Genomic DNA, 17,001 nt, shown 5'->3' with positions numbered 1-17,001 from the left:
ATTCAGGTAGTTCCAAATTCAGTTTTTTAATGTGCAAAACACTGTAAAAACATTTTAGTAGAGCTAGGAATATTTGTAAGGAAGAGCAAGGGAAGAGGCAACTGGTCAGCTCGGAGAAGATTATATAACCCATTATAAAGACGCGCTTCACTGCTGTCATCAACAGCAACGACAAATACAGTAATAGCACGTAAAGTAAATTTAGAAAATCTTATGGGAGGAAAATTAAAACCAACTTTCAGAGAAGATAAAAGGAGTGCCGTCCATATGTGCTCATTAAAATCATAAATTTAATAGTAAAAATCTAAAAAATTCTTTTACTTCCTATTGGTTCCAAGATAAAGAACCAAATTTGCCAAAAAGAGTACAAATAGATATAATTGTGCATGATATTTTTGAATCAATATGTTTTCTGCTTACCCCCCTAGACCCAACTATTTTGCAATCATTTTTTATGCATACTTTATAAAGAATAAAGTCGACAATATTTTAAAACTGGTAGTAAGATAGCAAAAAAGAAAAAGTCCGAATATTTCAGGTTCACATCGTGAAGCCTTTATATATATTTAAATTTTGTTTAAGGAGATTTTTCCTATTTTATAGCGTTCGTGAGTTTTCCTTTATTGATTTTTATGGGACTTGCCCGTTGGCCAAGTGCCATATACCGATCGCAATTTCTGTCCGTCAGTCTGTTGGTCCTGGTTTTGCTAGTTCGGGCACTTGCAAATAAGCTAGGATGATGAAAGTTGGCAGGCGTATCAGGGACCGGACCAGACTAATTAGAAATAGTCGCATCCCTGATTTGACCATCTGGGGGGGGAGGGAGTGGAGGGACGGTTAATCCGAAAAAAAGGAAAAAGTATTTAAAAATATCCTATGGACTCTTATTTCCATTCATATTCATTTCTTTGGCGGTAATCAGCTGTAAATAGATTGCCAAATTTGTCACTATATCTGCTTCCCCCTTCCCCCACCGTGAATGAACCTGTTAGAACCTCCAACAGGTTGAACCCAACCCACCGTGAATTAGCATGAGAGGGTGGACTCTAGTTCAGCATTGTGGAGTGATATGCAGGAGAGGAAAATTTTCATGTAAGTCAACCCGTAGTCAACCTGCGTGTGTTCCCCAGCGAGAACCTCCAACAGGTACGACTCTAGTTCGGCATTGTGAAGGGACACGTTTGCACGGAGCATAAATGGGAGACAGTAACAACGGCCATCAAAGGGGTAAAATTAACCTTGACTGGGCTGCCCACTTAATTGGACAATCTGTCTTGGCTTTTTTCTACAATTGGCCATGACTTTGACTTTTCCCACAACTATTCCCTTTTTTTAAATTCAAAGTGGTGCAGTGGTGCTTATGTCGGTAGCCTTAAAAAAGACATCAGCACATTAACATTGCGAAAATTGGCTCTTCCCACCTCGTCACAAGTGCCATATGAGCTCTCGGCTCTTGTTTTTTATAGCGTGTGTCTAGGCTAGCCCTGGGAAAATTCAGGTAGGTTAAGCAGCGTAGTTGACTTTGTGATGGCAAACCCACTGGGGACAGAATTCTTGTTTCTTTAACCTCCCCTACATTTTTAAACACCTGGAAGGTAACTATGCTGCAGTTTTGGGGTAACAAAGTCGCTACAAGCAAGATGGTATCCCCGGTTTTTCTTTTCGGCACTGGTGCCAGTTTCCTTTGTCTTCATCCATAAAGCAAAAAAGTAAAAATAACTTATAAGCCATCAGGTAGAAGCGTTTATTATAACCAACTACAAATGACTAGAGCATATACAAAAAAAAAATAACCGCACAAACGAAATTACCGGTTCATAAGCCACCAATAAGCATGGTAATTTTAAAAGTTATATTTTTTTTCTTAAAACACCACAAAAAATAATTCCAATTACAACAGAGTTAAAAAAACAAATCTTGGTAACGAAATATTACTTTCCATAAAAATTATTAAACAAGGCTTGAGTTTAAGGGCATTTAGAAAAGATGACATGGCGCAGCTATCTCGTCACCCTCGAAGACTGAGAACTATAAAGATTCATAGTACCCCAAAAAATAACGAAATTCAGTGAAAAAATGCTTAAAGCCCTCCCAATCAATGACAAGGTGCCATCTATTTTTAGCATTTGAGAGTAACCTTTCACACCTACGAATATGTTGTTTTTTTCCCTTTTCGCTTCTTTTTTTTCAACTGGTTGAAACCACCATCGTTTTCTTGGTTTCTTATTTTTTTTTTTTTCTTTATCAAACAGTTTTGGTCTTCGCCCCTCACAAATGAGTCACGTCATACATCCCAAATGTATAACATCATTTTGCTTACAAAAATAAATACTAATCAGCTCACGGTTCTTACAGTATTAACTATAATATATAAAAAACGAATTATGACAAGACACTTATGGCAAAAAACGCCTTTTACCCCTCCCCTCCATCCAACCTGACACTGGTATGAAGACTAGCAACCTCTGAAAAAAGTTTTGAGGGTGTAAATGATAAAGAGCCCTAACATAATAAAATAAGCCTATAAAAAATATCCCATAAAACTTCCGGAAATTTATATTTGCTCACTGAGCTTTTCACTCGTTAAGGCATAATTTGGCAACAGTCTTCGAAAAAAGCGATTTATAAAGTATAGAAACAATTAACAAATTTGCTTCTTTTTGAAAATAAATCCTAGAAACAAATATTTTATCTGCTATTTGATTCACAATTTTAATATCAATGGCATAGCCCAGGGAATTCCCCCAAATTTGTGAATTTGCTCATATAATTTGTGACCAGTAGCAATAAAATGGCAAAGAAGCAACTAGCCGAAGAGAAATAATATTATCAAAAACGAGAAAAATTAGAACACAAAATATATCCCTTTACCTCTTTTACTCCTTTAAGCACAAAAAACTTTTTTTAGTTTGTCCCAAATGAAAAGCATTATTCAAGCATTTAAAATATTGCCCGTTTTGTCATGAATAAAGGTTGATAGATCCCCCGGGGTATCTATAAACCTCGAAAGTATCTGAAGGAGAAGAAAATGACAACTGGTAATCATAAATCTTCTTCCAGAATTTTTCGTAGAGATTTCGGCGTTGGTTCAGGGCAAACTTTGTAGACTCTTATTCCAGCAGACTCAAGGGCCTTTTCTGTGGTTGGACCAATAGCGATAAACTAGAAACAAAGGAATGTTTGATTGAACTACATAATGTTAATGCTTAAACGAAAAATAACACTTTTATTACCAAAGCTTTGCAAGAAAAACAGTGCATAAAAGCTTTCATAGCTATTTTAGAAGACCCAAAAGTAATTGGAATGGTCACGAGCCAACTTTAGGGGGAGTCGGGGTTGTAATCAACTTTACCGAATTGTTGGTCAATTTTAAAGACCGATATGCACAATCGGCAGAAATTGGAAAAGTACGTATAAGTAAGGAAAATCACAACGTATGGCACCATTACTTACTGAAAACAGACATAACTTTTGGGGGAGGGACGGAGGAGGTTTCCTCTTATACATAACGCCTATGATCCCGCCAGGTATGCTTTTTTTTGGAGGGGAGGGCAATAATTTTTATCTGGGAGCCCAATAATGATTTTTTTTTTCGGTCGAGGGGAATGACAAATTTAACACGCGAAGGGTAAATGCGACCCTATGAGGGACCCTAGTATCAGAATATGGTAATGTCCTTCGAGGCTGGGTTTGAGTCATACGGTCGCCTATTATTTGATTTGGGACAGGGGTCAGGTGCGAGACTGTAAGCTTAGCCAGAGTCGACCCAGCTCTAAACGAGTAGCTGGAATAAATTGCAGAGCGTAAACAGGAAAGGTGTACGAAAGCTCAAGATGGTTGGGCACCCAACCATCATTCGTTGCTGTTTTTCCCCAGAGGTAATTGCATCGACCCAAAATATCGAAAAAAGGCCCATTCGAATAGAACTTAAAAGTTCTAGTGCCTACAATCGTAGGTTCGAGTCATACGGTCGCCGATTATTTGATTTGGGACAGGAGTCAGGTGTGAGACTATAAGCTTAGCCAGAAAGGCTTGGAGCCTTTTAAGCGGGAATAAGAGCATCGAATTTCCATTCTGTATTTATTGTTGAATAAATCTGAACTCTGAGTCGATCCAGCTCTAAATGAGTAGCTGGAAAAAATTGCAGAGCGTAAACAGGAAAGGTGTACGAAAATTCAAGATGGCTGCCCCCCCTCACACATTCCACTTTCTGTCTGAAGGGCCATGAAACGAAGTTCAGCGCCGCTTTCGAAGTTTTCGGTTTGGAAGTCCTGTGCTACCTACTTTACTTTTCAAACAGTTCGTCGTAACGAACTGTAAGTAAGGAGCGACGCGGCTGCAAAGTAACCGAAACTAAAAAACCGAATTTTGATATCAATCGATATACAATAATGCCCTTTTTCCCCAAAAAATCATGCGATCAAAATTTTGAGATAGCAATTTTGTTCAACATAGTAGAAAAGTCCCAAAACTATACCTCTGGAAATAACATGACCTCCCAGCCCTTGGGGATAGGTCTTTTAAGCTATACAGTTTGCACATTGCTTACATATTGTAGCCTGTTTGTTATTTGGAAGTATTCAAGTCATTTTTTGGGTGGGGTGGGATTTTTTACTTGGGATGGGGTTTTCTTGGGGATAATGTTTCCCTGTGGAGGGAAATTTCCAGGGGTGAACTTTGCAGATGAAATTTTACACTGGGGGATTTGACAGAATTCTTATATGATTTTTTTTTTTATTTGTTTTACTTACTCTTTTCTTAATCAATTTTGCATCTGGAGCTCACCCGGAGAATAACTTCCACAGAAAGGGAGATTTTGGAAGGAATCGGATAAAACTACTAGAACACAAAGTCTTTATCAAATGGAAGTATGTTATGGAGAATTTTTCAGGTTGAATCTTTAGCAAGACATCTTACGAGCGGAGGGGGGGGGGGGTTTCAGTGAGAATGGTATTGCTCAAAAGTAATTTTACGGGGGGGGAGTTCAGCGTGAATAGAATTGTCCAAAAGAATTGTACGGGGGTGATATTTTATATGGAAGGACCTTTCCACGGAGGAGTTTCTCGAGAGAAGTGGGAGAGGGAATTTTTCGTGGAGGGTGAGCTAAATTTAGCGGCATTATTTGAAAAACGATCAGAAATTAAATTAAAAAACAAGTTTTTTCGACTGAAAGTAAAGAGCAAAAAATTAAACTCAAAACCAACAGAAAATATTCCGTATATTAATGGAGTGCCCCCCTCGTTAATACCCAACTCTTTACGCTAAAGTTTGACTGTATGTCCCAATGTTTGATAACAACTCCTGGAACAGAACAGGTTTTCAAAGAAAAGAAGAGCTTCATTTAGCCAAGAACGAGCAAAAATAAAGTCAAAAAATCTTCCAAGTGTATAACTACCACAAATCACTGTCAATAGATAAATGAAACTTAAAACGAACAGAAATTACAATAAATAGCCAAGTCAAACTCAAAATAAGCAAAAATTTACATGAGCAGGGCTGATAACCACTATGCATTTCCAAGACTAGAACGCAATTTGCGCTTTGCTGAAAAAAAAAAAAAACACAAAAAAACAAATGACCCAGTTTAATTGACATATACTGAAATTTCTTCCAGAAGATTTTGATGATTTTTCATTTATGCAAGTAAAAAGGTGAAAACATTTCAAACGTATTTTGTTTTTTAATAGGGAGGTTTTTAATAGGGGGTTTTTTAATAAGGGTCGTACCCTATCCTCTTTGCTTCATTTTTTTTTTAACTTGTCTCTTTTTATCACCCTTAAAATTAGAGCTGCCAACAAAAGAAACTGCGATTATCTGCCCAAAATAGTAGTTCATTTACATCATCAGAGCTCATTTTAGTCTTCACTTCATTTTTTTTTTGAAAATTGTCAAGTTGAATATCCTTCAAATAAAGAATATGTAAGGAAAAAAAAAGGAAACACCACAGACTTCAAGTCTTAGTGGGGAAGGCCGATACGAAAAGACACAAAATTGGGTTTCAGCCAAGGAAGTGAAAAAGAAAAACAAGTATAAAAATGGACACAAAACTTGCCTTTATACAATTTAAATTGGATAGCAAACTTTGAAGAACGGGGATTGCAAATCGAACACCCGAGGGACTGAAGAAAACAGCATAGTCGACGCCCTTCTGAAAATGAAAGAAATAATTATAAACTTAAGAAAAAATTAAGATACAAATTTATTGAAAATAGCCTGAAGGGAAAAATTAATTTAAAAAACTGCTTCAAATAAACGAAGCAGGAAAGAGGCGACCTTCTGGGTGTCTGAACCCTTAATAAAATCCTTAAAATTATGACAATATGAATCGAAGTTGTAGAATTGACACCAAACAGTTTTATTCTAAGTAATCATTTATTATTATACATAACTATTTGACATAATTATATGTAATTAAATAATATATATATATATATATATATACATACATATATATATATATATATATATATATATATATATATATATATATATATATATATATATATATATATATATATATATATATAAGTTGTCTGTGTGAGTGTGTGTCGAGTGACGTCATGTTTGTGTGTCGACTGACGTCATGTTTGTTGATTGACGAAATTACACACCGGGACATCGGGACAAAAATGACAACCGGGACATCTATATCTATATATATAAAAATAATTTGTTTGTCTGTCTGTCGACTGACGTCATGTTTGTGTGTCGACTGACGTCATGTTTGTCGACTGACGTCATTATAAGGATTGAGCTGTATGTCGTCATGAAGTTGTTTGTCGTCTGACGTCATGTTTGTCGACTAACGAAACTACAGACCGGGACACCGGGACACAAATGACGTGTTATGTCTGTTATAACGTAATAGAGGCAACAATCTTGACAGGGCCTTTTGAGGGTGAGGCTTTTCTTATTCCACGCATTCTCATGATTCCAATGGATCTGCCTTTTCAACCTAAAAGATTGCAATTCCCAATTTGATTAGCATATTTAGTTTTCAGTCCAGAACCACTAAAGCTATTATGTAAATATCAAAAATATTTATGTTGTCTGAGCAATAATTTTTAGTTTTTATTTCAAAATAGGAAATTACCTGACAATTTTAGAATTATATCTATCTATATATATAAAAATAAGTTGTCTGTCTGTGGATCAGGTGACGTTATGTTTCTGTGTCGACTGGCGTCATGAAGTTAGTTGTCGTCATTTTTGCTATGACGGTGACGTCATTAAAGATATTTAAGACATATATGTTCACGTAGAAATCTATTAATGTTTAAGTTTAAAGTGACTGATGAACTTACAATGGCAAAAGCCGATGAAGATGCTCAAAGAGTCTATGCCAAAAAACTTGCTGCTGATAGAGAAAGTCAGAAAAGAAAGCGTGCCGAGGAATCAAAAGAACAGCAAGGAAACAGGCTTGAGGCTAAAGAACGCAAAACCGCGCAGTTAGATGAAGATCCACCTGGACAGCGAGAGTCAAAACATATCAAAACTGAAAATGATAGCGATGATGATTGGGTTTGGGATCTTGACTTGGATAAGGTCATCAATGCCTACCAGATTTTAGTTAAAAAAAACAAAGGTTCGGCGATATGTATTTCATAGTGAAGCTGAAAAATAAAGAAGAAAAAGAAAACTGAAAAAAGAAAAAATGTAAAAAACTAAAAAATACTAAAAAGAAAAAACACGAAATTACAGACCGGGACACAAATGACGACCGGGACAGAGGGAATATAAATAACGACCGGGACACTCAAGGAGAAATTACAGACTGGGATACCGGGACACAAATGACGACCGGGACATAGGCAATATAAAAACGACCAGGACACAGGTATTTAAGAATATCGTTCAAAGACAAATTTTTAATTGTAAGAAGACCGTTGAAAGAGAAATTTCTAATTGTAAAATGACTGAAGAACCTACAATGGCAATACCCGAGGAAGCTGCTCAAAACGAATGTATTCACGCCAAAGTAGCTGAGTTGGTAAAGCGTTATGTTTCAGGTTTTAGGTCCGAGAGGCTCCAGGTTTGAACCTTGGCTTTAGCATTAATACAAAAGAAGAAAAAAACTAAAAAAGGTAAAAACTACAAAAAAACTAAAAAGAAAATATATATATATATATTTATATATATCATCTTTTCCACAAAAATAATAATTTAGTGCTTCTGCTTAAAAACAGCAATCGAATTGATGCCTCCTGATACGCAACTATCAACAAAGTGGCAATCGTTGTGGTCGGTGATCAGTTCTTACCTCGAGATAATATTCTTTATAGGCGAAACAATCAGTTGACAAGAATTGCTTAAACTCATCGATGCTACGATGCCCTACAATATCCTGACGAATATAAATGACGCCCGGGACACTCAAATAGAAATCACAGACTGGGACACCGGGACACAAATGACGACGGGGACACAGGGAATATAAATGACGACCCGGACACAGGGACACAACTACAACGGGGACGCCGGGGGGCACAGGGGGATATATAAATGACGACGGCAACAAAGGAAATGGTCGATTAGCAATCACCATCAACAAAGCTCAAGGGCAATCAGTAGAATCATGAGGTATAGATCTGAATACGGATTGTTTTCCCATGGACCATTATGCGTTGCATGTTCAAGAGTCGGTAAACCTGACAATCTATTTATATGCACAGACGATGGGACAGCAAAGAATGTTGTATATTCGCAAGTTTTACGTAGTTAAAAACACATATATATATATATATATATATATATATATATATATATATATATATATATATATATATATATATATATATATATATATATATATTCACAGGTGGGACATAGGGACACAACTACAATGGCGCGTAACTAATATGGCGCGTAACGACTTACGCGCGCGGGGGAGCTTGGGGGGGAGCACCAACACCAACTAGGTGTTGGGGTGGCGCGAAGCGCCACCCCAACAGCTAGTATATATATATAAATAAGTTGTCTGTGTGTCTGTGTTTTGTCGACTGACGTCATTATGAGGATTGAGCATTATTCCGTCATGAAGTTGTTTGTCGACTGACGAAATTACAGACTGGGACACCGGAACACAAATGACGACCAGGAAACAGGGAATATAAATGACGAACGGGACACTTAAAGAGAAATTACAGACTGGGACACCGGGACACAAATAACGACCGGGACACAGGGAATATAAATGACGACCGGGACACATGGACACAACTAAAACGGGGACAAAGGGGGGCACAGGGGGGATATATAAATGACGACCGGGACACAGGGAATGTTCGATTAGCAATCACCATCAACAAAGCTCAAGGGCAATCATTAGAATAATGAGGTATAGATCTGAATACGGATTGTTTTCCGCATGGACAATTATATGTTCCATGTTCAAGAGTCGGTAAACCTGACAGTCTATTTATATGCACAGACAATGGGACAGCGAAGAATGTTGTATATTCGCAAGTTTTACGTAGTTAAAAACATATATATATATATATATATATATATATATATATATATATATATATATATATATATATATATATATATATATATATATATATATATATATATATATATATATATATATATATATATATATATATATATATATATATATATACTAGCTGTTGGGGTGGCGCTTCGCGCCACCCCAACACCTAGTTGGTGGGGGCGCTTCGCGCCCCCCCCCCCAAGCCCCCCCGCGCGCGTAAGTCGTTACGCGCCATTGTAGTTGTGTCCCTATGTCCCACCTGTGAATATAGATATATATATATATATATATATATATATATATATATATATATATATATATATATGTTTTTAACTACGTAAAACTTGCGAATATACAACATTCTTTGCTGTCCCATTGTCTGTGCATATAAATAGATTGTCAGGTTTACCGACTCTTGAACATGCAACATATAATGGTCCATGGGAAAACAATCCGTATTCAGATCTATACCTCATGATTCTAATGATTGCCCTTGAGCTTTGTTGATGGTGATTGCTAATCGACCATTCCCTGAGTCGCCATCGTCATTTATATATCCCCCTGTGCACCCCGGCGTCCCCTTTGTAGTTATGTCCCTGTGTCCCGGTCGTCATTTATATTCCCTGTGTCCCGGTCGTCATTTGTGTCCCGGTGTCCCAGTCTGTGATTTCTCTTTGAGCGTCCCGGGCGTCATTTATATCCCCCTGTGCCCCCGGCGTCCCCGTTGTAGTTGTGTCATTTATATTCCCTGTGTCCCGGTCGTCATCCCGGTATACATTCGTTTTTGAATTGGTATATGATGAAATAAATTTTTAATTTTTTCCCTTTTTTCCCTTTTAGTTTTTTTTATTGGTTTTGACCTTTTTTTAGGTTTTTTAGTTTTTTTCTTTTTTCTTTTTAGTTTTTTTTTGAAGTTTTTACCTTTTTAGTTTTTTTAGTTTTATTTATATTTTTTTAGTTTTCTTTTTCTCCTTTATTTTTCAGTTTTTTTCCTTTTTTTAGTTTTTTTTTCCTTTTTAGTTCTTTTAGTTTTTACCTTTTTTAGTTTTTTTTTGGTTTTTTAGATGAAAATTTTTTTCAGTTTTTTACCTTTTTTTCTTTTTAGTTATTGGTTTTTACCTTTTTTTTTTTTTTAGCTTTTTTAGTTTTTTTTCGTTTTTTCTTTTTACTTTTTTTTTTAGTTTTTACCTTTTTTAGTTTTTTTTAGTTTTTTAGATGAAAATTTTTTTTAGTTTTTTACCTTTTTTTCTTTTTAGTTATTGGTTTTTACCTTTTTTTTTAGCTTTTTTAGTTTTTTTTAGTTTTTTCTTTTTACTTTTTTTTTAGTTTTTATCTTTTTTATTTTTTTTTATTTTTATTCTTAATTTTATTAGTTTTCTTTTTCTCTTCTATTTTTCAGTTTTTTCCTTTTTTTTAGTTTTTTGTTAGTTTTTAGTTTTTTAAGTTTTTTTCCTTTTTTTAGTTTCTTTAGTTTTTTTAGTTTTTCGGCTTTTTTATTTTTTTTATTAGTTTTTAGTTTTTTTTTTGTAGTTTTTGCCTTTTTTAGTTTTTTCAGTTTTTTTTTAGTTTTTAGTTTTTTACCTTTTTTAGCCTAACCAGGATTTGAACCTGGGACCTTCATTCTCCGTTCTGACACCCTCTCTCACCGAGTGACTACTCCAGCATGTTCATTTCGGTGTTTTAAATGGTATATTATTAACCAAATTAATGTGTTTTACAATATACTAAGCATCGTCATAACAAAAATGACGACAACTAATTTCATGACGTCAGCCGACACAGAAACATGACGTCACCTGATCCACAGATCCACAGACAGACAACTTATTTTTATATATATAGATATATATATATATATATATATATATATATATATATATATATATATATATATATATATATATATATATATATATATATATATATATATATATATATATATATATATATATATATATATATATATATCACAGGTGAGAAACAGGGACACATCTACAATGGCGCTTAACTAATATGGCGCGAAAAAGCAAAAAAAAAAACCTAAAAAGAAAAAACTTTAGAAAAAAGTAAAAAAACAAAAAAGGTAAAAAACTAAAAAGAAAAAAGCTAAAAAAAATAAAAAAAGGATACAAAACTAAAAAAAAAACTAAAAAAGAAACTATATCTATATAAATAAAAATAAGTTGTTTGTAGGCATGTTTGTTTGTTTGTGGGTTTGCATATGACGTCATTATAAGTATATAAGGCTTTGTATATGACGTCATTATAAGTATATAAGGCTTTGTACATGACGTCATTATAAGATGACACTACAGACCGGGACACCGGGACACAAATGGCGACCGGGACACAGGGAATGTTCGATTTGCAATCACCATCAACAAAGCTCAAGGGCAATCATTAGAATAATGAGGTATAGATCTGAATACGGATTGTTTTTCCCATGGACAATTATATATTGCATGTTCAAGAGTCGGTAAACCTGACAATCTATTTGTATGCACAGACAATGGGACAGCGAAGAATGTTGTATATTCGCAAGTTTTACGTAGTTAAAAACATATATATATCTATCTATATTCACAGGTGGGACACAGGGACACAACTACAATGGCGCATAACTAATATGGCGCGTAACGACTAACGCGCGCGGGGGGGCTTGGGGGGGGGGGGGGGCGCGAAGCGCCCCCACCAACTAGGTGTTGGGGTGGCGCGAAGCGCCATCCCAACAGCTAGTATATTATATATATAAATAAGTTGTTTGTTTGTGTGTCTGTCGACTGACGTCATGTTTATGTGTCAACTGACGTCATGTTTTTCGATTAACGTCATTATAAGGATTGAGCTGTATGTCGTCATGAAGTTGTTTGTCGACTGACGTCATGTTTGTCAACTGATGAAATTACAAACCGGGACACAAATGACGACCGGGACACAGGGAATGTAAATGACGACCGGGACACTCAAAGAGAAATTACAGACTGGGACACCGGGACACAAATCACGACCGGGACATATAAATGACGACCGGGACACAGGGACACAACTACAACGGGGACACCGGGGGGCACAGAGGGATTTATAAATGACGACGGGGACACCGGGAATGTTCGATTAGCAATCACCATCAACAAAGCTCAAGGGCAATCATTAGAATAATGAGGTATAGATCTGAATACGGATTGTTTTCCCCATGGACAATTATATGTTGCATGTTCAAGAGTCAGTAAACCTGACGATCTATTTATATGCACAGAAAATGGGACAGCGAAGAATGTTGTATATTCGCAAGTTTTAAGTAGTTAAAAACACACACATATATATATATATATATATATATATATATATATATATATATATATATATATATATATATATATATATATATATATATATATATATATATATATATATATATATATATATATATATATATATATATCTATTCACAGGTGGGACACAGGGACACAACTACAATGGCGCATAACTAATATGGCGCGTAACGACTTACGCGCATGGGGTGGCTTGGGGGGCGCGAAGCGCCCCCACCAACTAGGTGTTGGGATGGCGCAAAGCGCCCCCCCCCCCCTCAACAGCTAGTAATTGTATAATATGATATATAATATTATTACCATTATAGAATTATAATAATATAATATAATCATATAGTAAAACAATTATATAAGGTAGGCAGCTTAGGCTAGGCCCCAGAAGACAATTGGTATAAACAGAATTTAATAATTTTAATGCAATAATCTTTATAAACGAGCAATAAATGTTTATTTTTGTTCTCGGAAACGACTCTATATTTTTTCTGGAAAATTGGTACCTTGGAATATTCTCGCATTAAAAAAATGATCTAGAGAGGTCAAAAGTCTAAGAAAATTCGTTAAGAGCCTTAATTTTAATTTTAAGAAGTAAGATGTCGCTTGCGCCGTCTGGCTAGCAAAACATCTTACTATAGTTTAGCTTTATATTTGTGCGCGAAAGTTGGTTCTTCATGATGAGAATGATATTGACTTATGCATTTTCTTTCGCTCTATTTTTGAGTACCAGTAAAAGTAATATTGTGCGATGCTTTTACCGAATATAAGTTAGCATTATTTACTTTACAAATTCACTCTCTTCAAGAGCGTCGTCTCAGTTTGATCCTTGAATTTGGCCAATATCTTCTCAGAAGTGATAAATATAGATCGATTCTACCACCAGTTTTAGTGAAACATCAAAGTACTAGGTCAAAGAAAATTGACAGATTAGCAGCACCTCCTTCACGCACAAATCGTTTTTCCAACTCATTCATCCCTTTCTTTGTATCAAAGTATAACAATTGTTGATTTTATCCTATTTGTCATCTGATTTTTGTTTGTCGTTTGATTTAATCCTTTTTTTGTAAGCACAAGCGCCATTTAGTTTTATGACTACGAGAGATTGTGCAAATAAAGCCTATTCTATTCTAATTTTAGAAAAATTAGCTTCAATAATCAAATATGTTTGAACAGAAGCAGTATGAAAAGACATTAAATTGCGGAAAAAGCAAAATACTGGCAATTGCAAAAATATTTGTATATATTTTAACAAGGGTTTACAACAATTCAAAACATGGTTGTTCTTGATTTAAATTGAATATTCTTAATCTGGTACTTTCTTTTTGAGCAACAAGCCAGGTTTCGCGGTGCTCTGGTGATTCCTCGACACGCCTTCGTTGACGTAAATTGGACATTCCTAATCTAGACCTTTCTCTTTTAGCCGAAAGCCTTGTGTTCTAACCGCAGACAGTATACAAAGCTGGGTCCCGGAGGCTTCGCCACCGGGCACCAGAACGGCACGCGGCAGGCTTCTATATATGGATTCTCATTGTCTCTTGTGTTCTATTGCAGTTTTTTCAACGATATTTGATTATTAAAGGAAGTCCAATTTCTAACAATGATATCTACTAAGCTTCAAATGTTTTGGTTTTCTTTTTTAAGGTTTTTGAATTTTTGTAATCTCTTGTTTTTTTTATTTTCTTTTTTTCTATTTTAGTTTTTTTCTTTTTTTTAGTTTCTTAGCTTTTTTAGTTCATTTCTTTTTTTCTGTTTAGTTTTATTTAGTTTTTTAGTTTTTTTAGTTCTTTTCTTTTTTTTCTGTTTAGTTTTATTTAGTTGTTTACCTTTATTTAGTTTTTTTTATAGTTTCTTCTTCTTTCTTTATTTTATTTTTCTTCTTTACTTTTTAGTTTTTTTTTCCGGAACGTGCCCCAGCAAAACGTGTGCAAGGTGCTAAGTTTTAAATACGTAAAACTTGCGGATATACAGCTGATAATTCCTCTGATACAGTCTGGTAATTCCTCGACACGTATTCTTTTTTTACTTTCTCTTTCAGCCGCAAGCCAGGTTTTGCGTTGCTCTTGTAACACATCGACCCGCTTTCTTTTGGTAATTTCTCTCTGAGCCGCAAGCCTAACCCCCCCCCCCCCCCCTCATAAAGCAATACGTATGCAAGGTGCTAATTTTTAACTTCGTAAAACTTGTGGGTATACAATATTCTTCGCAGTCCCAATGTCAGTGCATATAAATAAATCGTCCGGTTTACCGACTCTAACAATCTGTATTAATATCTATACCGCATTTTTCTAATGATTGCCCTTGAGCTTTGTTGATGGTGATATTGCAATCTTTTAAATTGAAAAGGAAGATCCGTTGGAATCATGGGAATGCGAGGAATAAGAACAGCCTCACCCTCAAAAGATACTGTCAAGATTGTTCCCTCTATTACGTTTTCCATTGTTTCTTTTTTTCGCGTGCGATTGCGAAGTCGCGTACCTTTGCAAAGCTTTGGTGGGTTAATATTTCATAACAGTATTATTGGTACACCTAGAGATCCCCTAGAGATCCAGGGATTCTAAAAATTCTGATGAATAGTTGACCGCTTCATTTGATTATAGAACTGTGTCGACTGACTTGTAAATGACTGCCTGGTCTCGAATCTTGGTCAGAATAATGTTGTTGATTTCGTGGACGTCTTTGTTCTTGGCTGCCAGAATTGCTCGTTCACTTTGCCATTTATGATTTTTATAATTGGTTAGAATATTCGGAAATACCTTTTCAACCAAATCATTTTTTGATGTCACTAAATTAGAGAATTCAGGAGGCAGTTGTATATGTCCGGAAATTGAGTCAACTGGGAGCTTTCTGTTTCCAATTGCCAGCAATTGATCTGACAATATTTCAGCAGAGTGATCGTTTTCCAATTGGACACGCATATTTATAGTTAATTTTTATGTCTTTACGTGTACCCATAAGCTAAAATTTTTAAGGCAAGCATTCATTTCGTCTGCAGGAGTCGATCTAGATATAACAGGTAATGTTTGCCTGAAATCTATCAGTCAAGATCCCAGATGATTTGGAAATGTTGCACTGGGAGTTTCTGTAGACTGCATATTCAGAGGCAATTTCAAAGCGGAATGAGCAGTTCTTTCACCAAGCTGCAACATTGCGGCTATTCCGGATGATGCAAGGGCCAACGCTATGTCATTTTTGGATCGAATTGATGACATAAACTGGACATTCCTAATCAGGCCCTTTCTCTTTGAGCCGCCAGCCTGGTCTTGCGTTGCTCTGGAGTTTCCTCCTAGTGTTCCCTTTTTGGTGACATTGTAGGATAATTATACACGCATTGCTTTTATAATACAGTGACATACCTTCTTTTTTTACTATCTCTATCAGCCGCAAGGCTGGTTTCGCGTTGCAAACATGACGTCATTTATAGATTTTTATCTTTTTCAGTTTTTTCCTTTTTTTAGTCTTTTTTAGTTTTTTTAATTTTGACGTCACTGAATATGACGTCATGTATAGTTCTTTTTTAGTTTTTTCCTTTTTGGTTTTTATCTTTTACAGCTTTTTTTCGTTTTCTTTAGTTTTTGTTTTTCGTCTTTTTTTGTTAACTTTTTTTAGTTTTTATCTTTTTTAGTTTTTCCTTTTTTTATTAGATTTTCCTTATTTCTAGTTTTTTTTTTTTTAGTTTCTTCTTTTCTTTTATTTTTTTCTTTTTTATTTTTTTTAGTTTTCTTCTAGTTTTTGTTTTTTTTTAGTTTTTTTTAATCTATCTATCTATATATATATAAATAAGTTGTCTGTGTGCGAGTGACGTCGTGTTTGTCCGCATATAAAGTCTGAATTATTTCATCATATACCAATTCAAAAACGAATGTATTCAAGCCGATGTAGCTGAGTTGGTAAGGCGTTATGTTCCAGATTCTAGGTTCAAGAGGTTCCAGATTCGAACCTTGGCTTAAAAAAAGGTAAAAACTACAAAAAAAACTAAAAGCTAATAAAAAAAACTAAAAAAGCTAACAAACTAAAAAAAAACTAAAAACTAAAAAGAAAAAAAACTAAAAAAGGAAAAAAACTGAAAAATAAAGGAGAAAAAGAAAACTAAAAAATATAAATAAAATAAAAAAAACTAAAAAAGGTAAAAACTACAAAAAAAAACTAAAAAGGTAAAAACCAAAAAAAACTAAAAAGAAA

General features: G+C 35.0%; 1 protein-coding gene across 1 annotated transcript in view; it reads right to left on the bottom strand.

The window, feature by feature from the left end:
- Positions 1-1,730: 1,730 nt before the first annotated feature.
- LOC136026561 (uroporphyrinogen-III synthase-like) overlaps positions 1,731-17,001 on the bottom strand; it is a 69,392-nt gene continuing 54,121 nt past the window's right edge. Inside the window, exons 4-5 of the mRNA XM_065703250.1 lie at positions 6,053-6,148; positions 1,731-3,162 (exon numbers count right to left, since the gene is read on the bottom strand). Of these exons, the coding sequence (XP_065559322.1) occupies positions 3,043-3,162; positions 6,053-6,148 (216 nt within the window). The 3' untranslated portion in view covers positions 1,731-3,042. The remainder of the gene's footprint in view (positions 3,163-6,052; positions 6,149-17,001) is intronic.

The sequence above is a fragment of the Artemia franciscana genome, chromosome 4, assembly GCF_032884065.1.
Source record: "Artemia franciscana chromosome 4, ASM3288406v1, whole genome shotgun sequence".
Lineage (NCBI taxonomy): Eukaryota > Metazoa > Arthropoda > Branchiopoda > Anostraca > Artemiidae > Artemia > Artemia franciscana.
This window is presented reverse-complemented; position numbering and strand designations above follow the sequence as displayed.